The sequence below is a fragment of the Gouania willdenowi genome, chromosome 13 (genome assembly GCF_900634775.1).
Source record: "Gouania willdenowi chromosome 13, fGouWil2.1, whole genome shotgun sequence".
In the NCBI taxonomy this organism is placed as follows: Eukaryota; Metazoa; Chordata; class Actinopteri; order Blenniiformes; family Gobiesocidae; genus Gouania; species Gouania willdenowi.
The window spans coordinates 17505494-17526407 of NC_041056.1; the positions used below are offsets into that span (position 1 = coordinate 17505494).

The 20914-nt window shown below is 39.0% G+C and overlaps 1 protein-coding gene across 1 annotated transcript; it reads left to right on the plus strand.

Moving 5' to 3' along the window:
* The first annotated feature begins 253 nt into the window (after positions 1-253).
* On the plus strand, positions 254-20718 carry oafa (OAF homolog a (Drosophila)). Its single transcript, XM_028465762.1, has 4 exons — positions 254-926; positions 17252-17386; positions 17466-17646; positions 19195-20718. The coding sequence occupies exons 1-4, from the start codon at positions 681-683 to the stop codon at positions 19467-19469; spliced, it is 837 nt and encodes a 278-aa protein (XP_028321563.1). The 5' UTR covers positions 254-680; the 3' UTR covers positions 19470-20718.
* The last annotated feature ends 196 nt before the right edge of the window (positions 20719-20914 follow it).

The window sequence follows — 20914 nt, forward strand, 5'->3', positions numbered from 1 at the left end:
ATTTAAAGTATGCCTGCAAGGCAAGAACAACACCAAACAAAGCTGTGATTTACAAAAACCTAACAAACACCTTTGTTATAATTGGGGGGTTTATTATTAGCTTTACTATTTGGAGGAGTGCATCAGAAATATCACATGAGGCCTGTAGGGGGGATGGGCTGAGGGGTGCTTTTTTTTTTTTTTTTTGGAGGGTGGTATGGCTTTAAGAGTTTACTACGATCCCCCCACACACACACACACGCACACGCACGCACACACACAGCAGAAAGTTTTGGAGGCCAGGCGAGTGTTGGGACACCGACGGAGAGGAAGTGACGGTGCTGCGTGACTTTTTAGAAGGAGGAGAAAAGGCGATATATCAACACTAAGCTGAATGAGAAGCAACGTGCGACCCTCGCAGAGACATGATCCAACAACACCGGGACGGAGGACTTTCAATGGAGACTCGCTGCGTTTCTCCCAGGAGTGAACGGCACGGATTGAATTAAATGAGTCGGCGTTATCACTCCAAAGAGTCCAGTGCTGTTTAGAAGAGCGACCTATGAACGTAATCTCTTCTTGAAACATGAAGGAGAAGACTTTACTCAGCCTTGAAGCTCTCACTTTGGGGATATGAACCCAGAGCTTTGTGTTCCGTCTCGTTGTTTTCCACTGCGGGGTTCAGTTTGGCGTCTTTGGGGATGTTTGCGAGCTGCAGCTCCGTGGCTTCAGCTCCGATACTGACCCGTCCGTGTGCCCTGGTGCTGGGGGTGGTGGTGCTGCTGCTGACGGGGGGACTGGGCTCCGAGCTGCGGGTCCGGGTCCGGCTGTCGGACGGGCTGGTGACCGAGGAGGTGCTGGAGGCGGACAGTGAGAGAGACTCGATAACCCTGGAGTTCAAGCAGGGAGACGGGACCCTCATCACGTTTGTAGCGGACTTCAGACAGGTGAGAGGGACATGTTGTTCACTGATGAAGATGTATGGTTATTGACCTTTTTATTTAACAAAAAAAAAAAAAACATATATATATATATATATATATATATATATATATTATTATTATTATTATTATTATTAGCTTACTTTTTAACCTTTCCACCCCTCAAATAAACCCAGCTCATACCTAGTGCTGGGCGATATGAACCAAAGCTTATATCTCGATATTTTTTTTCAAAATGTCGATATATGATATAAATCTCGTTTTTTTTTTTTTTTTTTAACTCAATAAAGTCTTACCAGAAAAAACAATTACAATGTCATGTACTGAGTTTATTTCCTTACTGAGATTATAACTCTAACCCTAAAACAATCCAATAAACAAATATAACGTGTCCATTCACTTTGAAAACAAAAATTTATTATTATTTATTTATTTATTTTTAAATTAAAAAATCGTTTTTTTGGTAGTGCGCTTATATGCGCACATACAGTCTCAGTACGATGTGAACTCAGTACATGACACCGGGTTAAATTTGTTGATGCAAAATTCCACATAGGCACATTTATTAGGACACAGCTCCACAATATGTGTCACTTTTGGCTTTTTCTCCTCTAAGGCAGTGGTTCTCAAACTTTTTAGGCAGTGGCTATCCGTACGGTTGCCGTATCAATATACTGACGTTCTATCCGTACGCAGCTCCCCTCATTGGCCAGTTTAGGTCACGTGATGTTAGTCATTGGTCAGTTTAGGTCACGTGACTAAGACTAAGCCTAACCGTAATCCTAACCCTAAAACGCTACGTACGTGTACTTCGTAAGAATAGACACTTTCAACTTTTTTTTGGCTCAAATAACCCCTTTAGCTTATTCATGAATCCAAGTACCCCTGTGTCTGACTACAGCATTTTACTTAGTTGTTTTTTTTCCATAGTAATCTATTGAGCATAATGATGGAATGAATCAGTGATAACACACATTTGAAAGAATCTTATTTTGTAAATGTGTATAAATTATAAATTTGAACTCAATAAAGTCTTACCAGAAAAACAATTCCAGGTTAAATTTGCTGATGCAAAATGCCACACAGGCACATTTATTAACACACAGCTCCACAACATGTCACTTTTGGCTTTTTTTCCTCTGAAGGCGGGCGGGCATACACTGAGATTTGTGGCCCATTTTGAGCCGGTTTTTCACTTGCGCATCTCTTTTTTGGATCGGGCTGAGTCTCATCTAAATCTTCTGTCGTGCATTGTGTAGTATACACGGGATCACAAGAAACGATTAACCCCTCTCGACCAGCACTCGTATGGTCGTAAGGAAATCAAACATATTTGAAATCCAGTCGCGTCTCGTGAGGGTATCGCGCCGTTGAAGCAGTGCCAGGAATCGGCTTACCTCAAAGTCTCACACTGCGCATGCGCGCGAACACCGTAGGACTGGTGTAGAATTGACGGACCGTACTGCCCATTTCTGTCCGGCCAGTTCCTGGTCCATCATATCACCGCCTTTTCTTTTTTGAAGCTCTTTTTGCTGAGATTTGCAATTCAATTGAACTTTATTTATGTAGCGCGAATTACAACAAAGTCATCTCAAAGCACTAGATATATAGAGTCCAGAGTGAGAAAGAAAGAACCCGACAAGATCCACATGAACAAGCATTTAGCGACAGCGGGTTCTTCTTCTTCTTCATCTGTTTTAATGGCGACGCTTCAGAGTTCTTCTTCTAATTTTTCGGTGTATTTCCGGAAACAAGACCCTGACGTGTCGAGTATGGACATACAGTATGAACAGTCAGGTCACGTCAGAGTGTCGGTCCGTATAGTGTATAGCGTATATATTTCTGAATCCAAGTACCTTCTTTGTCCAACTACAGCATTTTACTTAGAATACTATGAAAAAAGAACTATAGAGCATAATGATGGAATAAATCAGTGACAACACACATTTTAAAGTATCTAATTTTGTAAATAAGTGGAATAGAACAGTATTTAGTGTCTCAATAGTAGATTCATATCTATAGTTTTTATTATTTCTGGTCATCACTCGTCTGGTTTGGGACCAAGACTGACCGTTGTATTCTAAGTTCATGTGTTAATCAATAACATTTTCCTCATCAATATTCTGATTATTATTTTTAACTAAAAAAAGAAACATTATAAACACCATATTTTTTTATGCATTCATTTGTTAATTTTCCACTCACTTTCTCTCAAATAGCCCCTGTCGTGCCATTGCGTACCTCTTTTTGAGAAACACTGCTCTAAGAGACAGCACGTGTGATTGAATTCTGTAGTGTGGCTTGTTTAGGGGAAGGTCTGGGTTAGAACGTACTTAGTAATTCATCTAAATGCTTTTAATGCTGTTGTGAGAAGTAGTAAAAGCAGCGACTTCAAAAACAAGTATTTTAATACAAAATGATGAAATATAAATAACTTGTTATATATCACCAAAATAGAAATCTCGATATATCTTGATATATTGCCCAGTCCTACTCAGACCCTCAAATTTGGCATTTATATGAATAACTTATCATTGTTTCTCTGAGAATTATTCACTTGAAGACATCCTAGAAACTTTTGAGGTGCTCCAATCAATACTTTGAGGTACTTGGTTAATTCCAACCATAATTAAGAAAAAATTCCAATAGTCCAAAACTTTTGTAAATTTCAAAAGAAGTAAAAAGAACTGGTACTATGAATCCCTAAACTGGCTCCCTGCCATTATTTACTGGCTTTTTGTTTAAAGCTAATTTGTCACCCCCCTAGGCAAGAATGCAGGGTCACAAATCTGAAGCTCAGAAGAAATCACCCCGAAAGCCTAAAACCCTGTCGAGCATTTTCTACAACTTGCACATGCGTCCACTTAAGTTGACGGTTTGGCTTATCTTTCCATCACAGCATGAGCTTCACTAAAGTCCAGACAGCTGTTGCTCCTGAGATGTGGACGCCCAGAGACCCTAATGGCTTTAAAACTCCTTGTAGCTCAACCGTTCAGTCCAGAGCTGATTATTAGAGGCCATATTTAGCATTCTTCTAAAAGTAGAACAGCAGATCGAGTATCCATCCCTAAGTAATCGTGATTTTTTTTTTTTTCTTCTTTCTTTCTTTTTTTGGGGGGAAAGATGAGACATAACAATGAGTTCTTGGGGATGTATAAATAATATCTATAAGTTGGGAGAAATACTCCAAACCCTTCTGAGGACAAAGTTATTGTACTTCAGAGAGCTGCAGCATGTGTCTGATGGTTGCTGTCACACAGAAGCTGACAAGCTGGCGCGATGTGAAGGGAGAGATTTACCAGGATTAAGTGGGCATGTCTGACCTTTTTGATCTGCGTGTCTGGTTCACTAACCAAAACAGCTAATTTGGAGTTGAAAGGGGAGAGGCCACAATCATGGGGCATCACCAACAGAAAGAGACGTACAGTACACTGGTCTGTGAGTTGGTACTTGGTTGCCACGTTTGAGTTTGAGCAATCACCCCAAATCTTTAAACCCACGTGTGCACGCCCACATACACATGTGCACATTTGGTTTTGTTTGTTTGAAGAAAGGCACAAGGGCCCTTTGCTTTTCCTCGACCTGATTTATCGGCTCCAGTTGTGTGCTGGCCCCCCCTCCTGCCCTCCCTCTTCCTTATGCATCGCTGTCTTTTTTTCTCCCTTTGTCCCTCTCTTGATGTCTCCTGGTCTCTCCCCGTCTCTCCTGCATGTGGTTTTAATTCAACTCTTGTGCTGTATCTCCAAGATTTCTGGAAACTTGGATGAGCTGTCACTTCCAGCTGCCATGAGTGTACAGTGTAAATGAATTCCTGTGGGAAGGAGAGTAACATGTAAAATAGCCAAATGTGGACGGCTTTCAACAGGTTCATGTATCAGACACAACAAGAATAAATAATGTTAACATAAGCTATACTATACATTTTAAGAAGTCCTCAAAACTCCTAAAAAATGTGTCCTTTTTTTTTGAAAATCATGGTAGATGTTATAACCATTAGATGCTGATTGATGGTCTGTTTAATGTGAAAAGGAAGTTGAGTCAGCCTTATCCAAGCAATGAAAGATCTGTGATCTCAGGATGACTGCATTTGCTCTAGAGACATGTGGACATATGGAAAAGCTGAGGTGAGATCGCACATAACACTTCTGTGATACGTTCAGTGAATCCCAGTCTGCAACAGACACCATCTCTTGAATTCAAATCATGAAAACAGTCTAGTGATGTGATGGTTGGCACTATATTGTTAAACCAGGCCTTTTTTTCTATAACAAGTTGTCGCTTGGAAAGATTATATTTGGTATCAATGGAAATACTGTATATGAACGTTTGGTCATTTCTTTCTGGTATTTTGATAGTCATTTTGATGTCTAGACTGTTTCCCTGTAATATCCCAATAAAATGGTTAACTTTTAACACGAAACAAATGAAAATGTGCTTTTGTTGCTTTCTAAGGGAAATTGCTGTACAGTCATTTGTTAGCTGTCAACTCAAACCAGATCTGTTTTTATTATTAATACCAATAACTGCTGCAACAATTTATGGTGCAACACTTGTCCATTTCTATGAGCTGCACATGTCTTGGAGACCATTTCTGAGGAAATGTCTTGCGTTGACCTGCTTTCCAGAAGTAGAATCATCTTTTTAAAGAGGCCAATAATTTTGTTTCCGGCTTTCTTGTTCAACTGGGAGGTTAGATCAATGCAGGAATGTCTTGGCTGACACAGTGGAGCACAACTTTTCACACAAAAATAAGGAAGTTTATGATTTAAATGCTATGCGTTTTCAGAGACAATACGATAATGCAAAGCTTCTTTACGTTGTTCCACATTTTGACAATGGCCACGTTTACATGGGAGCTTTAATTCATCTTTAAAGCAGAATAAAAGTCAATTCCTCTTTAAACTGACCATGTAAACACTTAATTCCTATCGCTAATTTAATTTAGAATTAAACTTAAATCCGAATTAAGTGGCTGGTGTATTCCGATTTTAGTTCCAAATTTGATAATTCCTCTTTCTTGTAAACACTTAACTTGCTTAATTTCGCTTTAAATTAATTCGGGTCGTTCTGCGCACGACCAATTTACCACGATGACGACATAATCCAAGATGGCCGTCTGGATTAGAGCCGAGACTATTTATAAGAGCCTTAGAATACATGGATATAATGAAAAGAATGGATGGGCGGAAGTATAAACCTGCAGACTTTCACACGGACCTCGGGAAACCTAACAGGTTTCATCGGATGGCTGGTACTAGGACCCAGAGATGGAGTAAATGCGGCCCCGTACTACATTCACAGGCAGTAATATCACCAAATGTATCATATTACCTGTTGTTAGAGCTACTATCTTTACCAGGGAGCAAAATAAAAAGTTTGCTGTGAGTTTTTTTCCTGATAGACGTGATACGTCACGTTCTCGCACTATCCAATCGGAACCCTTCCCAACCCCCAGAAATAACTAATTCTGAATGAAAAAACATCATGTAATTGTGACCATTGATTGGTTTTGTTGTGTGAATGAGCATTCAGTTATTCTCACTACTCTATGGCCTCACAGACTGGATTGTGTTACAGTCATGGTCATGGATTGGGTTTGCCCTGAGGTCAATTCACTGTTGAGTGTTCTGATTTCTTCATAGCAAAGAGTTTTTATAAACACACCCATCAAAATGCTCACTGTGACAATGAATCAGATTCTTCACACTCCTTCTTGTGTTATGTCAAACATGGCCTTAAAGCTGTGGGAGGGGAGGGCAGGTTGTTCTTCTTTTCTTCATACTTTCCCATAAGGACTTAGATAATATCTCATTTTTAGCACGTGCCCATTCCTTGCCCTCTTAATACATGCCCATTAACACTCCACAAATTAATCAATAAGATTCATAAGCTTATCTCTATCAGCTGAAAGACAAATTATCTCTGTTGGAGGGCTGCTAGGATATTTTTTTTTCCAATAGCTTTTTACCAATAAAGAAGAAAATGGCTGATAGTTATTTGCTAATACAACGCAGCAGTTACAACATTATTTTACACCTGCTTTTCCCATGGCTGACTCACCTTATTTTACTCAACCTTGACACGCTGTCCTGTTTTGTCACTTGCACAAACTTGTGAACTTCCTCCCCTGTAACAGTCATTTGTTCCTGGAATTGTGTTGTTTTTATGGGTTTTTTCCATTAATTTTGTAATATATGCATGACACCAACTTCCTATAGATTTAACCCACAGACCCAGATTGCTGTACCTACTTGGTGAAAGGACCATATTCTGTTTCAAAATTTCTTCAATTCTGTTTGTGTCACTTTACACTTTTCTGTTTTGTTTCTGTTTCATCGTCTTTCCCTGTTCCCTGGCTTTACTGGCTGTTGAACGTCCCAAAATCGTACCAAACATACTAAATAGGGTTAACAGTCAACTACTGTAATTAGTTCAACATTTTATCTGCTCCAAATGGTTTACAAAAACAGGCATCACTTGGCACTTGGTGTATCTTGTTTTGCTGGTAAAAGATAATGTGTATATGTGTGATATTGTCCCAAAACATTGATGATGAGGAATTTCCGTGTCATGTTGGGGTCCGATTTTAAATAAAGAGAGAGAGAAATTATTTGTTTTTCCGTTTCAGAACGTGAATGGTGTTTTTTATTTCGGTTTTCCAAGACCACAGAAAATTGGAGGCCCTTCTTACACTTAAAGAAACTCTGCAGGGCTCACCAGATATTATAAGAAGTACCACTACAATGCATACACCTTGAATTACCCACTGCTTGATACTTAATGTCTGAGGTACACACATACAGAAGAGAAAATCAAATTCCATTTGACTCTGCCACAATATGGTGGTGCTTTATCCTTTACCAAACAGTTCAGAGTGAACCAAAAAGGAAGAATACGGGAATGGAAACCTTTTTCTCCCATTCATGTACTTTAAGGTGTTCACCTGGTGGAATTAAAGAGGACTCGCATGGCACACCGCTTTGAAGGACAAATCTCACTTTCTTCTTCTATTTAAACACTTTCACTATATTATTACTTTCTTTCAGAGATCCAAACTAAAGTCTGTCATTCATGGGTGCTGTTGACCTTTCTCCTTCATGGATGTTTTTTTTTTTTTTTTATATTGACGTCTTTTTTCCTTGCCTCCTTGTCATCCATTGTCTCTGAACACTTGAATCAACTTTTCTTTGCCTTTCTGTGGCCTTAAGGCCCCAAGTGGGGCCCCTTTGCCCTGCTGTGTTCCCTTTGCCCTTGTCAGTGTCCTTTTTCTTTATCCTTCTTTCCCACCAGCAAGCCAGATGTTCATTTATAATGCAGCTAATAAAGGTAAGGCTTTCATATTTCAAGTGTGTCCTCTGCTATCGGGAAGATGGATCGCCAAAAGGGATGAATATGATCTCTTTTTTTAAAAAAAAAAAAACAACAACCAAAAAACATCATTGTTTTCTTCAGCATACAGACTGAGGCTGTGGATGCAGCTTTTAAAGGACAAAGGATAGCAGTTGTGGATTGTAGTGACGATGATTAGGATCTTTCCAACCTGGCTGTACTTGAGATTTAAAGTTGCAGATTGCATCAACAAAAGCAAACATGTGGTTTCCATGCTTAAGGTTGATTTCACGGTGTCCTGAAATGTCCTTTAATTGAGTCGATGGCTGTGATTTGATCAGTGAGTTATTCGGCACTTGGGAATATGTTACATCACCAACTTGTTTCATAAACTGTTCTTTTCGTCATATGACAGTAAATCACCGTCTTTCAGATATCTAATGAAACAGGTGTAGGCACTTTACAGTAAAGAGTGAGAAAATCTACATTTTTTTTCCTTTCTTTTTTTTCACCAAAAGATTACCGCTTACAGCTCAATTATTACTATTATTCCTAATTTTCTTCACACCACAATTGCTGTTGTCATGTGTTCCATTCTTCGGGATATGAAAGATGGGTACATCAGTTAGAGCCTGAATGCTACTGCAGTCACTACCATTGTTTATGCCTTATCTATGTACTTCATTTCCTTCCCTGTTTACACTCCCTGTTTACCTCCCTCTCATTTCCTGATTGCTAAGTCTGCATAAACAGTTTGGGTTTCTAGTTAATTGCATCCAGATTCTATGCGAGTGAGTAGTTTTGTCATTGCTGTCTGCACACCTTCTCCGCAGGATTCATGTGTTTTTGAAATGGAGGTTTGAGACATCTGGTAAAGTTTTGTTATTGTTCATGTGTGACACACTGTACCTCCTCCTAAAAATTGTCCCCTAGTAAAGAGTCAAAGGGACCACCTTTTTTTTTTTTCATGGCCTCCAATGTTTTGATTGTCCATTCAGAGGCCTCTGTGTGCTAATTGGTTGTCTCTTTGGACAGCCAGGTGTGATCAGCCCAAAATGTGGCTCCACATTCCTGGCTTCAGAGCATCTGTAATTAGCCTCGGCTTATTTTCTTTGCACTGTGGCTTTTCATCTTCTCCTTTTGTGTGCATGCATGTATGCCTCTGTCCGACTACCCAAACAAACTTTAATCCCCTCCCACATCTGTGCTTTGTGACTCTACCCTCAGAAACCAGTGCAAGACCCTTCCTAAACACAAATTAAGTGTGTATATTTATGTGCATTTTATGGGCTATTGGAGATGATTAGCTAGGATTAGGGATGTAACGATTAATCGTAAGGCAGTTAAAAATCGATTCATAGGTATAACAATTCACATCGATGCTGTGAAAATTGAATCGCAGTACTTTTTTAACCAGCAGAGGGCGATACCCAGAAGTGTTGGCGGCGAGTGAAATCTGCTAATACTTTCTTTCTGGCCATCTTCTACTCTTAAACATATTCATAAATGATTCCTTACCCCTTTAGCACCAAAAGAATATCTGTAATATTACGTGAATATCTGTAAAAGTCACGTTTTTCTATTAGCTCTGTCTGCTAGCATAGCATCTTTTCTTCACTGCAAAATATCTGCATGCCAACCGACCACTGGGTTACCAGCACCCTCTGCTGGTTCAAACAAATATCTGACCTAAATACAGTAAAATGACTGTTTGTTTTATTTATTTATTTATTTTTTTTAAGTCCAATTGTTAAGGCACAAAATACATTTTCAGTTGCACTTTTAAAAAGAAAAAGAACTATTTTGCAGTTTTGTATTGTTTACTATAGAACCAGAATTTAAATAATTGGCTTCTTCATCATTTGTATTATTCCTTTATTTATTTCATTCAAGATTTATTTTTAGTTAAATTGCATTGTTTTGAATAGTTTATCAAGGGATTCTTTTGACAATGAAAAATAGTATTTTCCCAAAAAAAATGAAGGAATATTTTTCAGTCATCATTTGTCTACAGTCCCATTTTGTAAAATAAATCCTGAGAGAATCGTATCGTGAACCCAGTATCGTGAATCGAATCGTATCGGGAGTTGAGTGAATCGTTACATCCCTAGCTAGGATGGATTTTGAATGTACTTAATTTAAAAAAAGAACACTTGTGTGCCCTTAAAAAAGGGAACAATAGCTGTTTCCATTACTTTTTTGGAAAAATAAGTGGTATTTCTAAAATTTCAACAAAGTATAATTGCGCTTTGAACGTGTTTCAGTTTCTATTGAAGGTGGTTTAAGGCAGGAGCCTCGTAACTCTCGTGAAATCTCATCCCGCGCGACTTTGCTGCAAGAAGATGGACGCTCAAAACCTACTCATGACACTCAGTAATACACACAGTAATAATTTTCTCAAGTGTAATGCTAAGAAATGCCTTGGTCTCCTCTTCTGTCCACATTTTCTCGGAGAGAAGTGGACATGTGAGCAGGTACATCACATCATGTGATGTGTAATTGCGAAAAAAGTGTTTCCTTTGAACTTTTGCGTTATATTTCAATTTCTAAACGTCAGAAAAACGTCTTCATGAAAGCATCAATACTTATTAGCGATGGAAACGCAGCTAGTAAGAGCTTTATTTCTATTGGAGTTTTTGGGAGGTTTCTTTTCTTTCTTTTTTTTTTAACAGGAGTGGTTGATTCTGTTTTAATCCCAACTGGTAATAAATATAGGCAGACTTGAGTTTTTAGTTGTTGTTTAATATATGCAAGTGATTCTGCATTGATGTGATACGCTACATTACCCCGCTGACCCATTCTTGTCTCCTAATGTCTCATCAGAGCGTATCTCACCAGCAGTCTAACACAATCAACCTTCAGCATTATCAACTGACCGGTTCTTAGACTGCTTCACACCAAGATAGTCCCTGACTCGGACCAAATTAGCGTAAATCAGCCGATTATTTTTATCACCTTGATTTGGCTCACGGCACACTTTTTGATCCGCTCCAAAGTGACAAAGTGGAAAAGCCTATATATTTGCTTGTTCTTGACACATTATAACTCAGATCATACAGTGTGGACATGATTTTCAGCAGTAAAAAGAAGAACGGGGTGGAGCTGAAGCACGTCAATCACTTATTCACTTGCTTTTCTTTAGCTCGTCACAGATCGTTGTCCCTGCAGGCAACTCTCAGGGAAAAACTGAGCTGCGTGGTCTGCTCAAACATGATAAAATTGGATATTAAATTTACTTGTGTTGCAGTGCAGTTGGTCAGCTCTCTGAGCACTGATTTCAATTGGATACCCTACGAGATTGGCCAAAACAATCATTCTAGAACTTTTTTGCCTGATTTACTCTAGACGTGGTTTGCATGTTCACACTAGCCCAAACAAAGCAGATTTTACAGGCAAACGAATACTAGAGCGGTTTTAGCACTCAGGTTTTTGCCAGTGTGAAAGCGCACCCTTAAAGGACTTGATTTGCGTACAAGAAGAAATCCATGCAAAGGGCATAACTGCTGCTACAGTGATTGTTTGTGTATGTGCTTGTGTGCACGTAGAGGCTCATTCGGATGTGTTTGAATACCGAGCATGTCTTGGTGACCTACAACTGTTTTATCTCTTAAGCAAATTGCCAGGATTTATTCATTCATTGTGATGTCGGGATGCAAAACCTATAATTACTTACAAAAGAAGTTTGTTCATTTGTTTTGGAGGTCAATGATCTCAATGCTGGTCCTTTTGTAATTGGTTCATTTTGGGTTTTTGCCACGTACCATTATGTAAAGCAATCACTCACAGATCATGTAAACAGAGACATGTAAACCCATGTAAATTTGCGATGGTAAAACAGGGGACAGGACCCAGATAAGCATACTGCTTCTCTCGTCTCCTTTTTCGGCATGTACAAAAAAAAAAAAAAAAAAAAAAACATGTAAAAAAAGTGAATGTAACCATGTCAGAAATAAACTGAATAAATAAATAAAAATAAAATAAATCTCTGGACGTGAACTACAAAGATTATTTGCCAGGTTAGAGTTTGACATGCCAGTCGTGGATGGTCCCATTGATCTGTTACCTCGCGTAACAAAAAAGCTCCCTACTTCAAGTTTCCACCACGTCTTTGTGTTGATTGAATCGTTGCTACAAGCAATGAATTTAAAAACACTCCTGCAGGCTTTAACACCTAACTTGTTTTCATATGACGTATGAACCTCAGAGCTTTCATTTACTTTACAATTAACCCCAGCATGACCCTCCTCAAAGAGTGGTAAAAACACAGTTTGACCTTTTCAAACCCAAAGGATTGAATCATAGGCCTGGGTATAAAAGGGGTGCCAGATTTGAGAAACACTTCAATCTGTTACTTCATAGTAGCATTTAAATGACACTGAAAAGATTAGCATTACTTATTTCCGTTCTGATCCTTACACAAACCAAGCATGTGAAAAAGCTCATGTTTGGCTAGCTGGGTTACAGTGACAAAGAATGTTCACTGTAAATGGCGCCCTTTAAGTCTCTGAATAGGCTTTTGTGCACCTTTCAAATATTCTTGCCCACCAAAAGTCACCACCAATGAAAAAGCCCCCCAGCGCCCTGTACACACCCTTTTGCCTGTTTAACAGGTCTTGGTTTGACCCACTGGTCATGTCACAGTGAATGCAAGCTTGTGTTTGGCTGTTGGCCAGTTGTAATTTGTCTGCAAATGGACCAAGTCCTAGAAGCAAGGAAGTAATGTTAAAGAATCTGCACTTGGCAGGATTATTTATCGTCATGCTGACATTTACGTTGATGTGTACAGAGAAAAAATCTCAAGGCTGTTCTACCCTTTGATTCTTGCATCTCCTATCTTTATTAAAAGCATAGAAATGTAGGCTTTTCTTGGTAATGTTTTCTTCAAACCTGAAGATTTATTCAATACTGTTAATGGTGTGACTTTTTCCCTCTTCACCCTGATGTTGCCCCTCTTTTTTTTTTTCTTTTTTTTTTACAAGTTTACCAGGTCCACCTTATTTCAATGCTTAAAAGATCAACTAAACTAATTATCATCATTTGACATTTGAAAAGCTCAACTTTATCCGTTAAAAACACATTCCACTATAATTCCAGTGTAATTACAAATAAAAGCAGATAAAAGAAGATGCGGCTCAGGCAAATTTGCTATTTCGCTCACCATGTACTACGGTAAATGCCACACCACAAGGCACACGTGTCAGTGCTGGTGGGTCTGGTGTTGTCCAAACAGTTGATCTCACCAGCTTCTCTGTGAATGGACATTGGGAAATGATGTCATTGTCTGTGCTCTGCCTTTATAACTGATGTGGTGTGCAGCCCAAACATAGGAAACATTGTTGGCCTGTTCCAATAGAGAGACCTATTCTAAACTCAATATTCAAAAATATTTTACTGTAATACATGTCAATTATAGATTCAATTTTTTCTTTGACTTTACAAATGAAGCAATGCAAGAATTGCATAATCTTGTACAGATGACATTTAAGCAAAGTGCAGCTATGAATCTACAAACTATAATCTATTATACCTTAATGCTGTAAATTAATCATTTATGAAGTATTTTTTGGCTTGTGCCAAAATAAAATAACAAAAATACAAAGGAAATAGAAGTATGTTCTATTCTATTTAATGTGTTTGTAGCTTTAAAAACATGCATTTTACTTGATTGATTAAAGGCTGTAGGTTAGCATCACGGATGGATGAATGAATGGATCCTAAACAGGATAAAATAAACAAGCAAGTGAGAAACAACAGCTGAATATGAACTTCACAGGCTCTCCATTGATGTGAATCCCTACATGTAAATGGCACAAAATGCCTAACTTGCACTTATTATTATGAAATGTTTGCATTGGTAACAGCAACACATAGTTGTTGCACAATTGACACTCATTTTGCTGAGTGTTTTTCAGATGTGATCATAACCTGAGTTGTAGGTCTCCTGTTGTGTGTGTGTGTGTGTGTGTCCTTCACAGTTGCGCTCATGCCTGTGAGCACACTGTGATCACATGGACAAAGGATGGTCACATCCTGTGCATACACAAACGCTCTGTCTGCCAATCGATTCGATTCAAGCCAGCTTGTGTACATACACGGGTGGAGGAACAGCTGGATTATTGGAGAGATTAAGTGAAATTGACGAAACATCATGGGTACAGGTTCGTCTTTGTAGTATTGCAATGGGGTCACTGGCTTTCTGCTCAGAGATCACAGGTTAAAGTCCTGCTGGCTCTGGTGCAGAATACGCATTTGAGTTTATTATTTTAACAGTCCAACACTAGGTTGTGTATCTAATGTTTGTTTGTAGTTTCAGCAATGACTGAAGTGAAGATGGGAATGAGTGATAATGAAAGTTGTTTATTGAGCCTGTGCTCAATAAACTAGGTTCTTACCAGGATGTATCCTATAGTGGGACTAAATGAATGCACACTTTTGTAGAAAACTACTGGTAAATCAAGAAAATCGCAATGGCCACGGTTACATGACGTTTGTTAATTCGGAAAGTATTCTGCTTTGTGGTTACATAAAAATAGTAATTCCGAATTTAGATTTACATGGAAAACATGTTTATTGACATTTATTCAATTCCGCCTTAGGTCTGGGGGTTGGGAAGGGTTCTGATTGGACAGGGGAAAAGCGTGACGTATTCACGTCTATAGGGAAAAACACACAACAAACCCTTTCCTTTCAGCTACAACATAGAAGACCACATAATAACTGTTTTCACTTTTATTTTGATTGTAGTTTCGAAGCAGCAGCTTGACTAAATAATACTGTTTCACTTTCGTTCACTGTGCATGAGAAGGGAGACGGCATAGCAGATAAGGTAGGCAGACGATCATACTTTGGCCAATCAAAGCCAGCGGTTAATGCAACAGCTGCTCGACCTCCACTATACAGGACGTTGAGTGAAAACGTTATGACTCGGGCATCATTAGTGAAGCTCTGTGGCCTGGTACAGGGCTTCATTTCTGTCTAATATGTCTGTGTGAATGTCCGCATGTTTATGCTTCATTCCATCCACTCTTTTAATTATATCCATTTCTTCAAAGGCTCTGATTAAATTAATGGTCTCGGCTCGAATCTAACGTATACTTTGGGCTGCCATCTTAGATCATGTCGTCACCAGCACATCAACGTGATCGGACGAGGATGCGCAGAATGACAGTAATTAATTTAAAGCGGAATTAAATTTATACAAGATGGAGGAATGATTACATTCAGAATCTAAAACAGAATAAACCAGCCTCTTAATTTGGATTTAAGTTTAATTCGGAATGGTCATTTTCATTCGAAATTAAGTGTTTACAAGGTCAGTTTAAAGAGGATTTGACTTTTATTCTGAATTAAAGGGGAATTAAAGCGCCCATGTAAATGTGGCCATTGCAGTAACTGGTTTCTCATATTTCTAAATATTTCCTTTGTTCTTTTTTTCTTTGTTTGTACAGGTGGTAAAGTTCATTGCAGTTTAACTTTGCAAAAACTTGTTTCACGAAGTGACTTTCCTGTGCTTCTATTTTCTCTGAATCCTGATGCAGGACAGAAGAATACAACATTGATTAATTAGGATTCATAATGACAGAAGAAGGGGCCGAGAGCTCAATGTTTGCACTGCGTTCCAAATAGCAGAAGTGGTGGAACTATCTTGCTTCTCTGTAATTACCCAAAGAGCCTTGGGGCAAAACCATGTGGTTGACATAAATGCCTTTCCTCTTCCTTCTCTCTCTTTGCTTACACGCACAGCGGCACAATGTAACGCCATGTGTCTGCAATATGGGAGGTCCTGAATTTGAGGCCTCAATGTCTCCCAACACTTGAGGGCAAACTGTGCACTCTACTTCTAATTTCAACTTCCTCAGATCTTGACATTCCCTTTAATCACAACCACATTTTTATTGTATCATAAAAGTAGATGAACAGGTGGAGTATCTCATTCTTGACACCCACATTTTTAGTTTAGTCTTTTTTTTTTTTTTTTCTGAAGCCGGAGGAACTTGCAGAGATATCAATATTTGCAAAGTAATTTTCTTCCAATGGTCAAAGGATGTTTGCATTGTCTGGGTGCCAGAAAGTCCTCCTTCAGAAGAGCGCAGTTGTTGAAATTAGGAACCAATGAAGTTTCGTGAAGTAATGACTGAAGAACTGCACAGTGTAAACACTTATGAGGCAGGGCCGCTGTGTGCACTTTGGTTCCACTTCCTGCGTGGAAATAAAGAGCACTGGAGAAACTCAATAGCGTTATCACTGTGGCTGTTTATCTGTCCCTGAGCTCCTCTTACTAGTGCAGTGAAAGGCTTCAAACAGCTACTCCCTGGCAGACCCTTTGCTTCGGACGGGTGTGTGAAAAGCGGAGGAGGGGTGTTTGAGACTGTGTGAGGGAGGCAGCGACAGGGTGGGTGCGCAGAGAATAGGGAGACCGGTCCGCTGCTCTGCTCTCCCCAGTGCTTCCCATCATGCTTTGCATCCCCCACTCCTGTAAAGTCTGTACAGCTCAGGGTTTGGTGCCAGATCTCTCACTTACTTGCCAACAGCAACACGTTTGTCCTTTCGTTTTGCATTCCTTTCATTTGCATTGTACTATTATTACAGTTTAACACTAAACAGTGTAGTAATTGAGACTTTCATGACATTATAGAGATGGGTTTGCTCAGAAATAAATGCAACTTCTTAATTTGACAGTACAAGTAACCATAGGATGTATTGAGCAATCTGGCCAGGCCCACAGACAAAAAGTATCAACAAACTGTCAGTGGAGACTTTATGGGTGTAATAAAGAGAAATCCCTCTTGGGTTTTGTAGACAGTCCCTTGAACATCTTTGAATACCACATATTGAAGTACTGTCGGGGAAAGGGCTCCACCAGGTTTACTTTAACTTGGAGACGTCAGCACATATAAAGTAAACTTAGCGTTTTCATTATTCTGCGTCTTGCATGAGTTCAGTGATCTGTGCGGGGGAAATGTGTTTATCAGAGCGGTCACTAATTTTATATCCTGTCACAGGAAGTGAAGATATTCCGGGCGTTGATCCTGGGTGAGCTGGAAAGAGGACAGAACCAGTATCAAGCCCTGTGCTTCATCTCACGCCTGAGTCGCAATGAGATCATTCCCAGTGAGTCCATGGCTCGTCTCAGACAGGTAGGCCACAGTACCAGTTATCAATATCCCAGTTTGAAAGTGTGGACCCAATCTCTGGACATTTGTGGATTCTTCACAGAAAAATCCTCAAGCGATCCGTTTGGCCGAGGAGCGGCGAGGGCTGGAGCAGTTTCCGATGAGTGCTGCAGTCAATCTGAGTCGAGCCTTCCAACTGAGCTCGCACATCCACAACATGTGCAGCGAGGCTCAGGAAGCCATCTACACCAGGGAGGCAGATGTCAAACACTGGCTGGACAAAGGTCAGTGGGCACCTAAGATGTATCCAGTATGTTAAGTTGAGGTTTTGTTTATTCAGACAAGGTTTTACAGGAAAAGTTTATTTCCCGACTGTCAACTGCCAGTGTTTGTCAGTTCTGCTGATCGCCTTTGATAGTTCATTTGACTTCCATGTAATAGTTCCAGTGAGATTAATTTTGTCTTCTTTTTTAACAGTATGTTCGGGAAATGTTTATCTCCCGACATGTTATGACTGTTAACTGCCAGCCTTGTCTGAATAAACGAAACCTCAACCTTAACATACTATTCAAAAAGAAGACATAAGAATCTCGCTGGAACTTTTATAAGATGTAAGGCAAGGCAAGGCAAGGCAAATTTATTTATATAGCGCATTTCATACTCAAGGCAACTCAATGTGCTTTACATGATAAAACATTCAATTGTATCCACATCAATGGTTCAAGCTTGATTTGTTCCTCAGATCTCAAAACACTGTCTGTCCGTTTGTCCATCCATCCAATTTCTATCAATGAGAACTGTGGTTCCCAAACTAGGAAGGCCATGATGTCATGACAACGGCCTTGCTGAACCTTGAGCTTGGAAGGTGTATTTCTTTGCACTCAAACAACTCTAATATTACTGTTCTAAATTATTTGATTGCACATTTTATGCTATTTTAATACGTTTTATGGAAGAATAGTCACAATATTTTTTTTTTCAATCATTTAGAAAGTTTAACTCGGGGTGTTGAAAAAAATTGATTTGGCAATATATCACGATATATGCGCTTATCAAAATATAAAATTTACAAATATCCAGATTTGTTGTTTCTTAAGTCATATATAAAAAAGAAAATGCAATAATTGCCTTATACTTTAATATAGGGATATCTCATATCGTATTGTATCATGACCTATGTATCGGGATACTAATCGTATCGCCAGATGCCATGCAATACACCTCTAATTTTAACCCATTTTGTAGAAATATTATTGGGATGGGAGCCTGTACATTATTCTTTCTTTTAAAAGGGGTGCAATAGAAAAACTTTGGCAACCACTGAGTGAGAAAATGTTCTACTCTTCAATTTATCAATATGTCTCCAGAGCTCTTGTCCTTAGGGTTCGCTGATAAGCTTCTGTCACTGTCTGTGTTTCCCATGTAACATGCCTATCAAAATATTCCCACACCTACATGAGTCTTCTTCCAAATGCATTCCTAGCCATGGGAACAGTCCAAATCTCAATGATAATGATATCCAAATTATTCCATGCTGAGGAGAATCCATGCGACAGCTCTGTTGTCTGCTGGCAGTTTTCTTAGAACAAAAACAACGTTGACGGTCACAGTTCACTCTGCGTCTTCATCCACACAAGGAAACATAGTAGCATATCCTTAGCATAACAAAGCTCCCTTTTACTGCTTTATCACCCCTCTGTTTTTACCACTTTGTGTCCTATTGAATACAGTGTTGGAGTGAAATAAGTAGGAGTGGGGATTCAAACAGCTGTGTGAAAAGATGCTTATAATGATAATGATCCTTTTTGTTGTGATCCCCGTTTGTCTTGCAGGAGTGGATGGCTCCATATTTCAAGTCTTGCCCCATACAACAGAGGAGCCAAGCTTTCAGGCCTGTCATTCCACTAAAGACTTATGGCAGCCTTGCCTGTGCACATATAGTCTGCGTCTGGAGTGGTACCCATGTCTGCTGAAGTACTGCCGCAGTCGGGACCCCACGGCCAAAGGCTCCACCTACAAGTGTGGCATTAAGAGCTGCAGCAAGGGCTACCACTTTACGTACTATGTGCCACAAAAGCAGCTGTGCCTATGGGACGAGGAGACCTAGTATTCAGTTCATGACGTCAGAGGAAAGATGATTAACTGCCAAGACAATGCCTTTCCACCCCTGGCTTTTAAAGTAAACACTACAACACTGGACTTTGGTCAAGCTGAACCCTATCAGGTGAAGGAGTGCTGAGATCCAGATGTGAGACCAAAACCCTCAAGTAATGGAGTGAACTGTACTAGTTTCCAAGAAGCTGTCACATTTGTGCCTTTTCTGGAGAAATGACGACAAGAAAAACCTCTGAAATAAGCTTCGGTGTGCATAAAGCTGCACAGTGCTATTGTGCTAATTCAAACACCAGCGAATGAACAAAACGTGACCCTTAATAGTCACAAAGGAAAAAGTGTGTGGTGGATTTATATTTCATGTAAAAACTGTTACCTGAAATGTTCATGAGGATATCAGACAAATAGGCTTCTTTAATGCTGGCTTTATTTATTTTGATTACAAAGTGAAATTATGGAGGATTGTTTTTGGATATTTCTTAACATGTGATCGGTTTTCTGTACTTTTAACTTTATTTTCTTTACCCTGTATTTAATTGTCAGTATGATGAACTAATGACGTACTTACATTTCCTATATTTTAGATGATGTTTGTAACCCAAGAGTCATCCATTGCTGCTAGGTTTACATGCTGTACACTGTGTACAGTGTATGTATACAGGTGTATTCATGTCATTAATAGGAAGGTTTAGCTTTCAGGCCAATTGTTAAGTGCTTAAGAATTACCAAGTCAACCAAAGTCATAGAATAATAAAAAGAGCATAAAATGAGATTATTTTTGCTACATAATGGAATTCTTAAAAACACATTTTTTCCCTATTTGACGATGTGCTGTAGTGCCACCTTCTGGTCGGATTTGCATTGCAATTTCTGTCCAACATATGTCAACAATTCTATTAATATTTATGCATCACACATCTGAACAGAGAGTAGATCATTTAACACATGGGACCAAATTCTAACTCTTCTAAACTGTGTTGCCTTTGTTTTTGTCTTATCAAAATTATATTTGTGTTTTCTGTCCAGTTAACTTAAAAAAAGCAACAAATGAGTGAAGCATCTTAATTGTATGCCTAGTTGGTTATATCAAGTGCCTTAATATTTTTCCACCAATGTTTATATATATATATATATATATATATAAAGTAACTACACTAAGTTGCTCGACACATTTTTTCTATGAAAGAGTTGTGAGTATTTTGTTTTTAAAATAAATGCCATGAGGAGAAAATGAAGCAATTGGGTAATGTTACATTTAAAACCTGTTTCACCTGAATTGTGTCAATAAAAGTGTTTCTTTGCACTGTATAAACATTGTGAAGCCTATTTATTTATGTGTGGTACATTTGTCATTTCATCAGACAATCTGTAGGGACGTGTATTCTAAACTTCGATCATATTGATTACATGACAGAGTTATGTATGGAGGGGGGCGGGGAG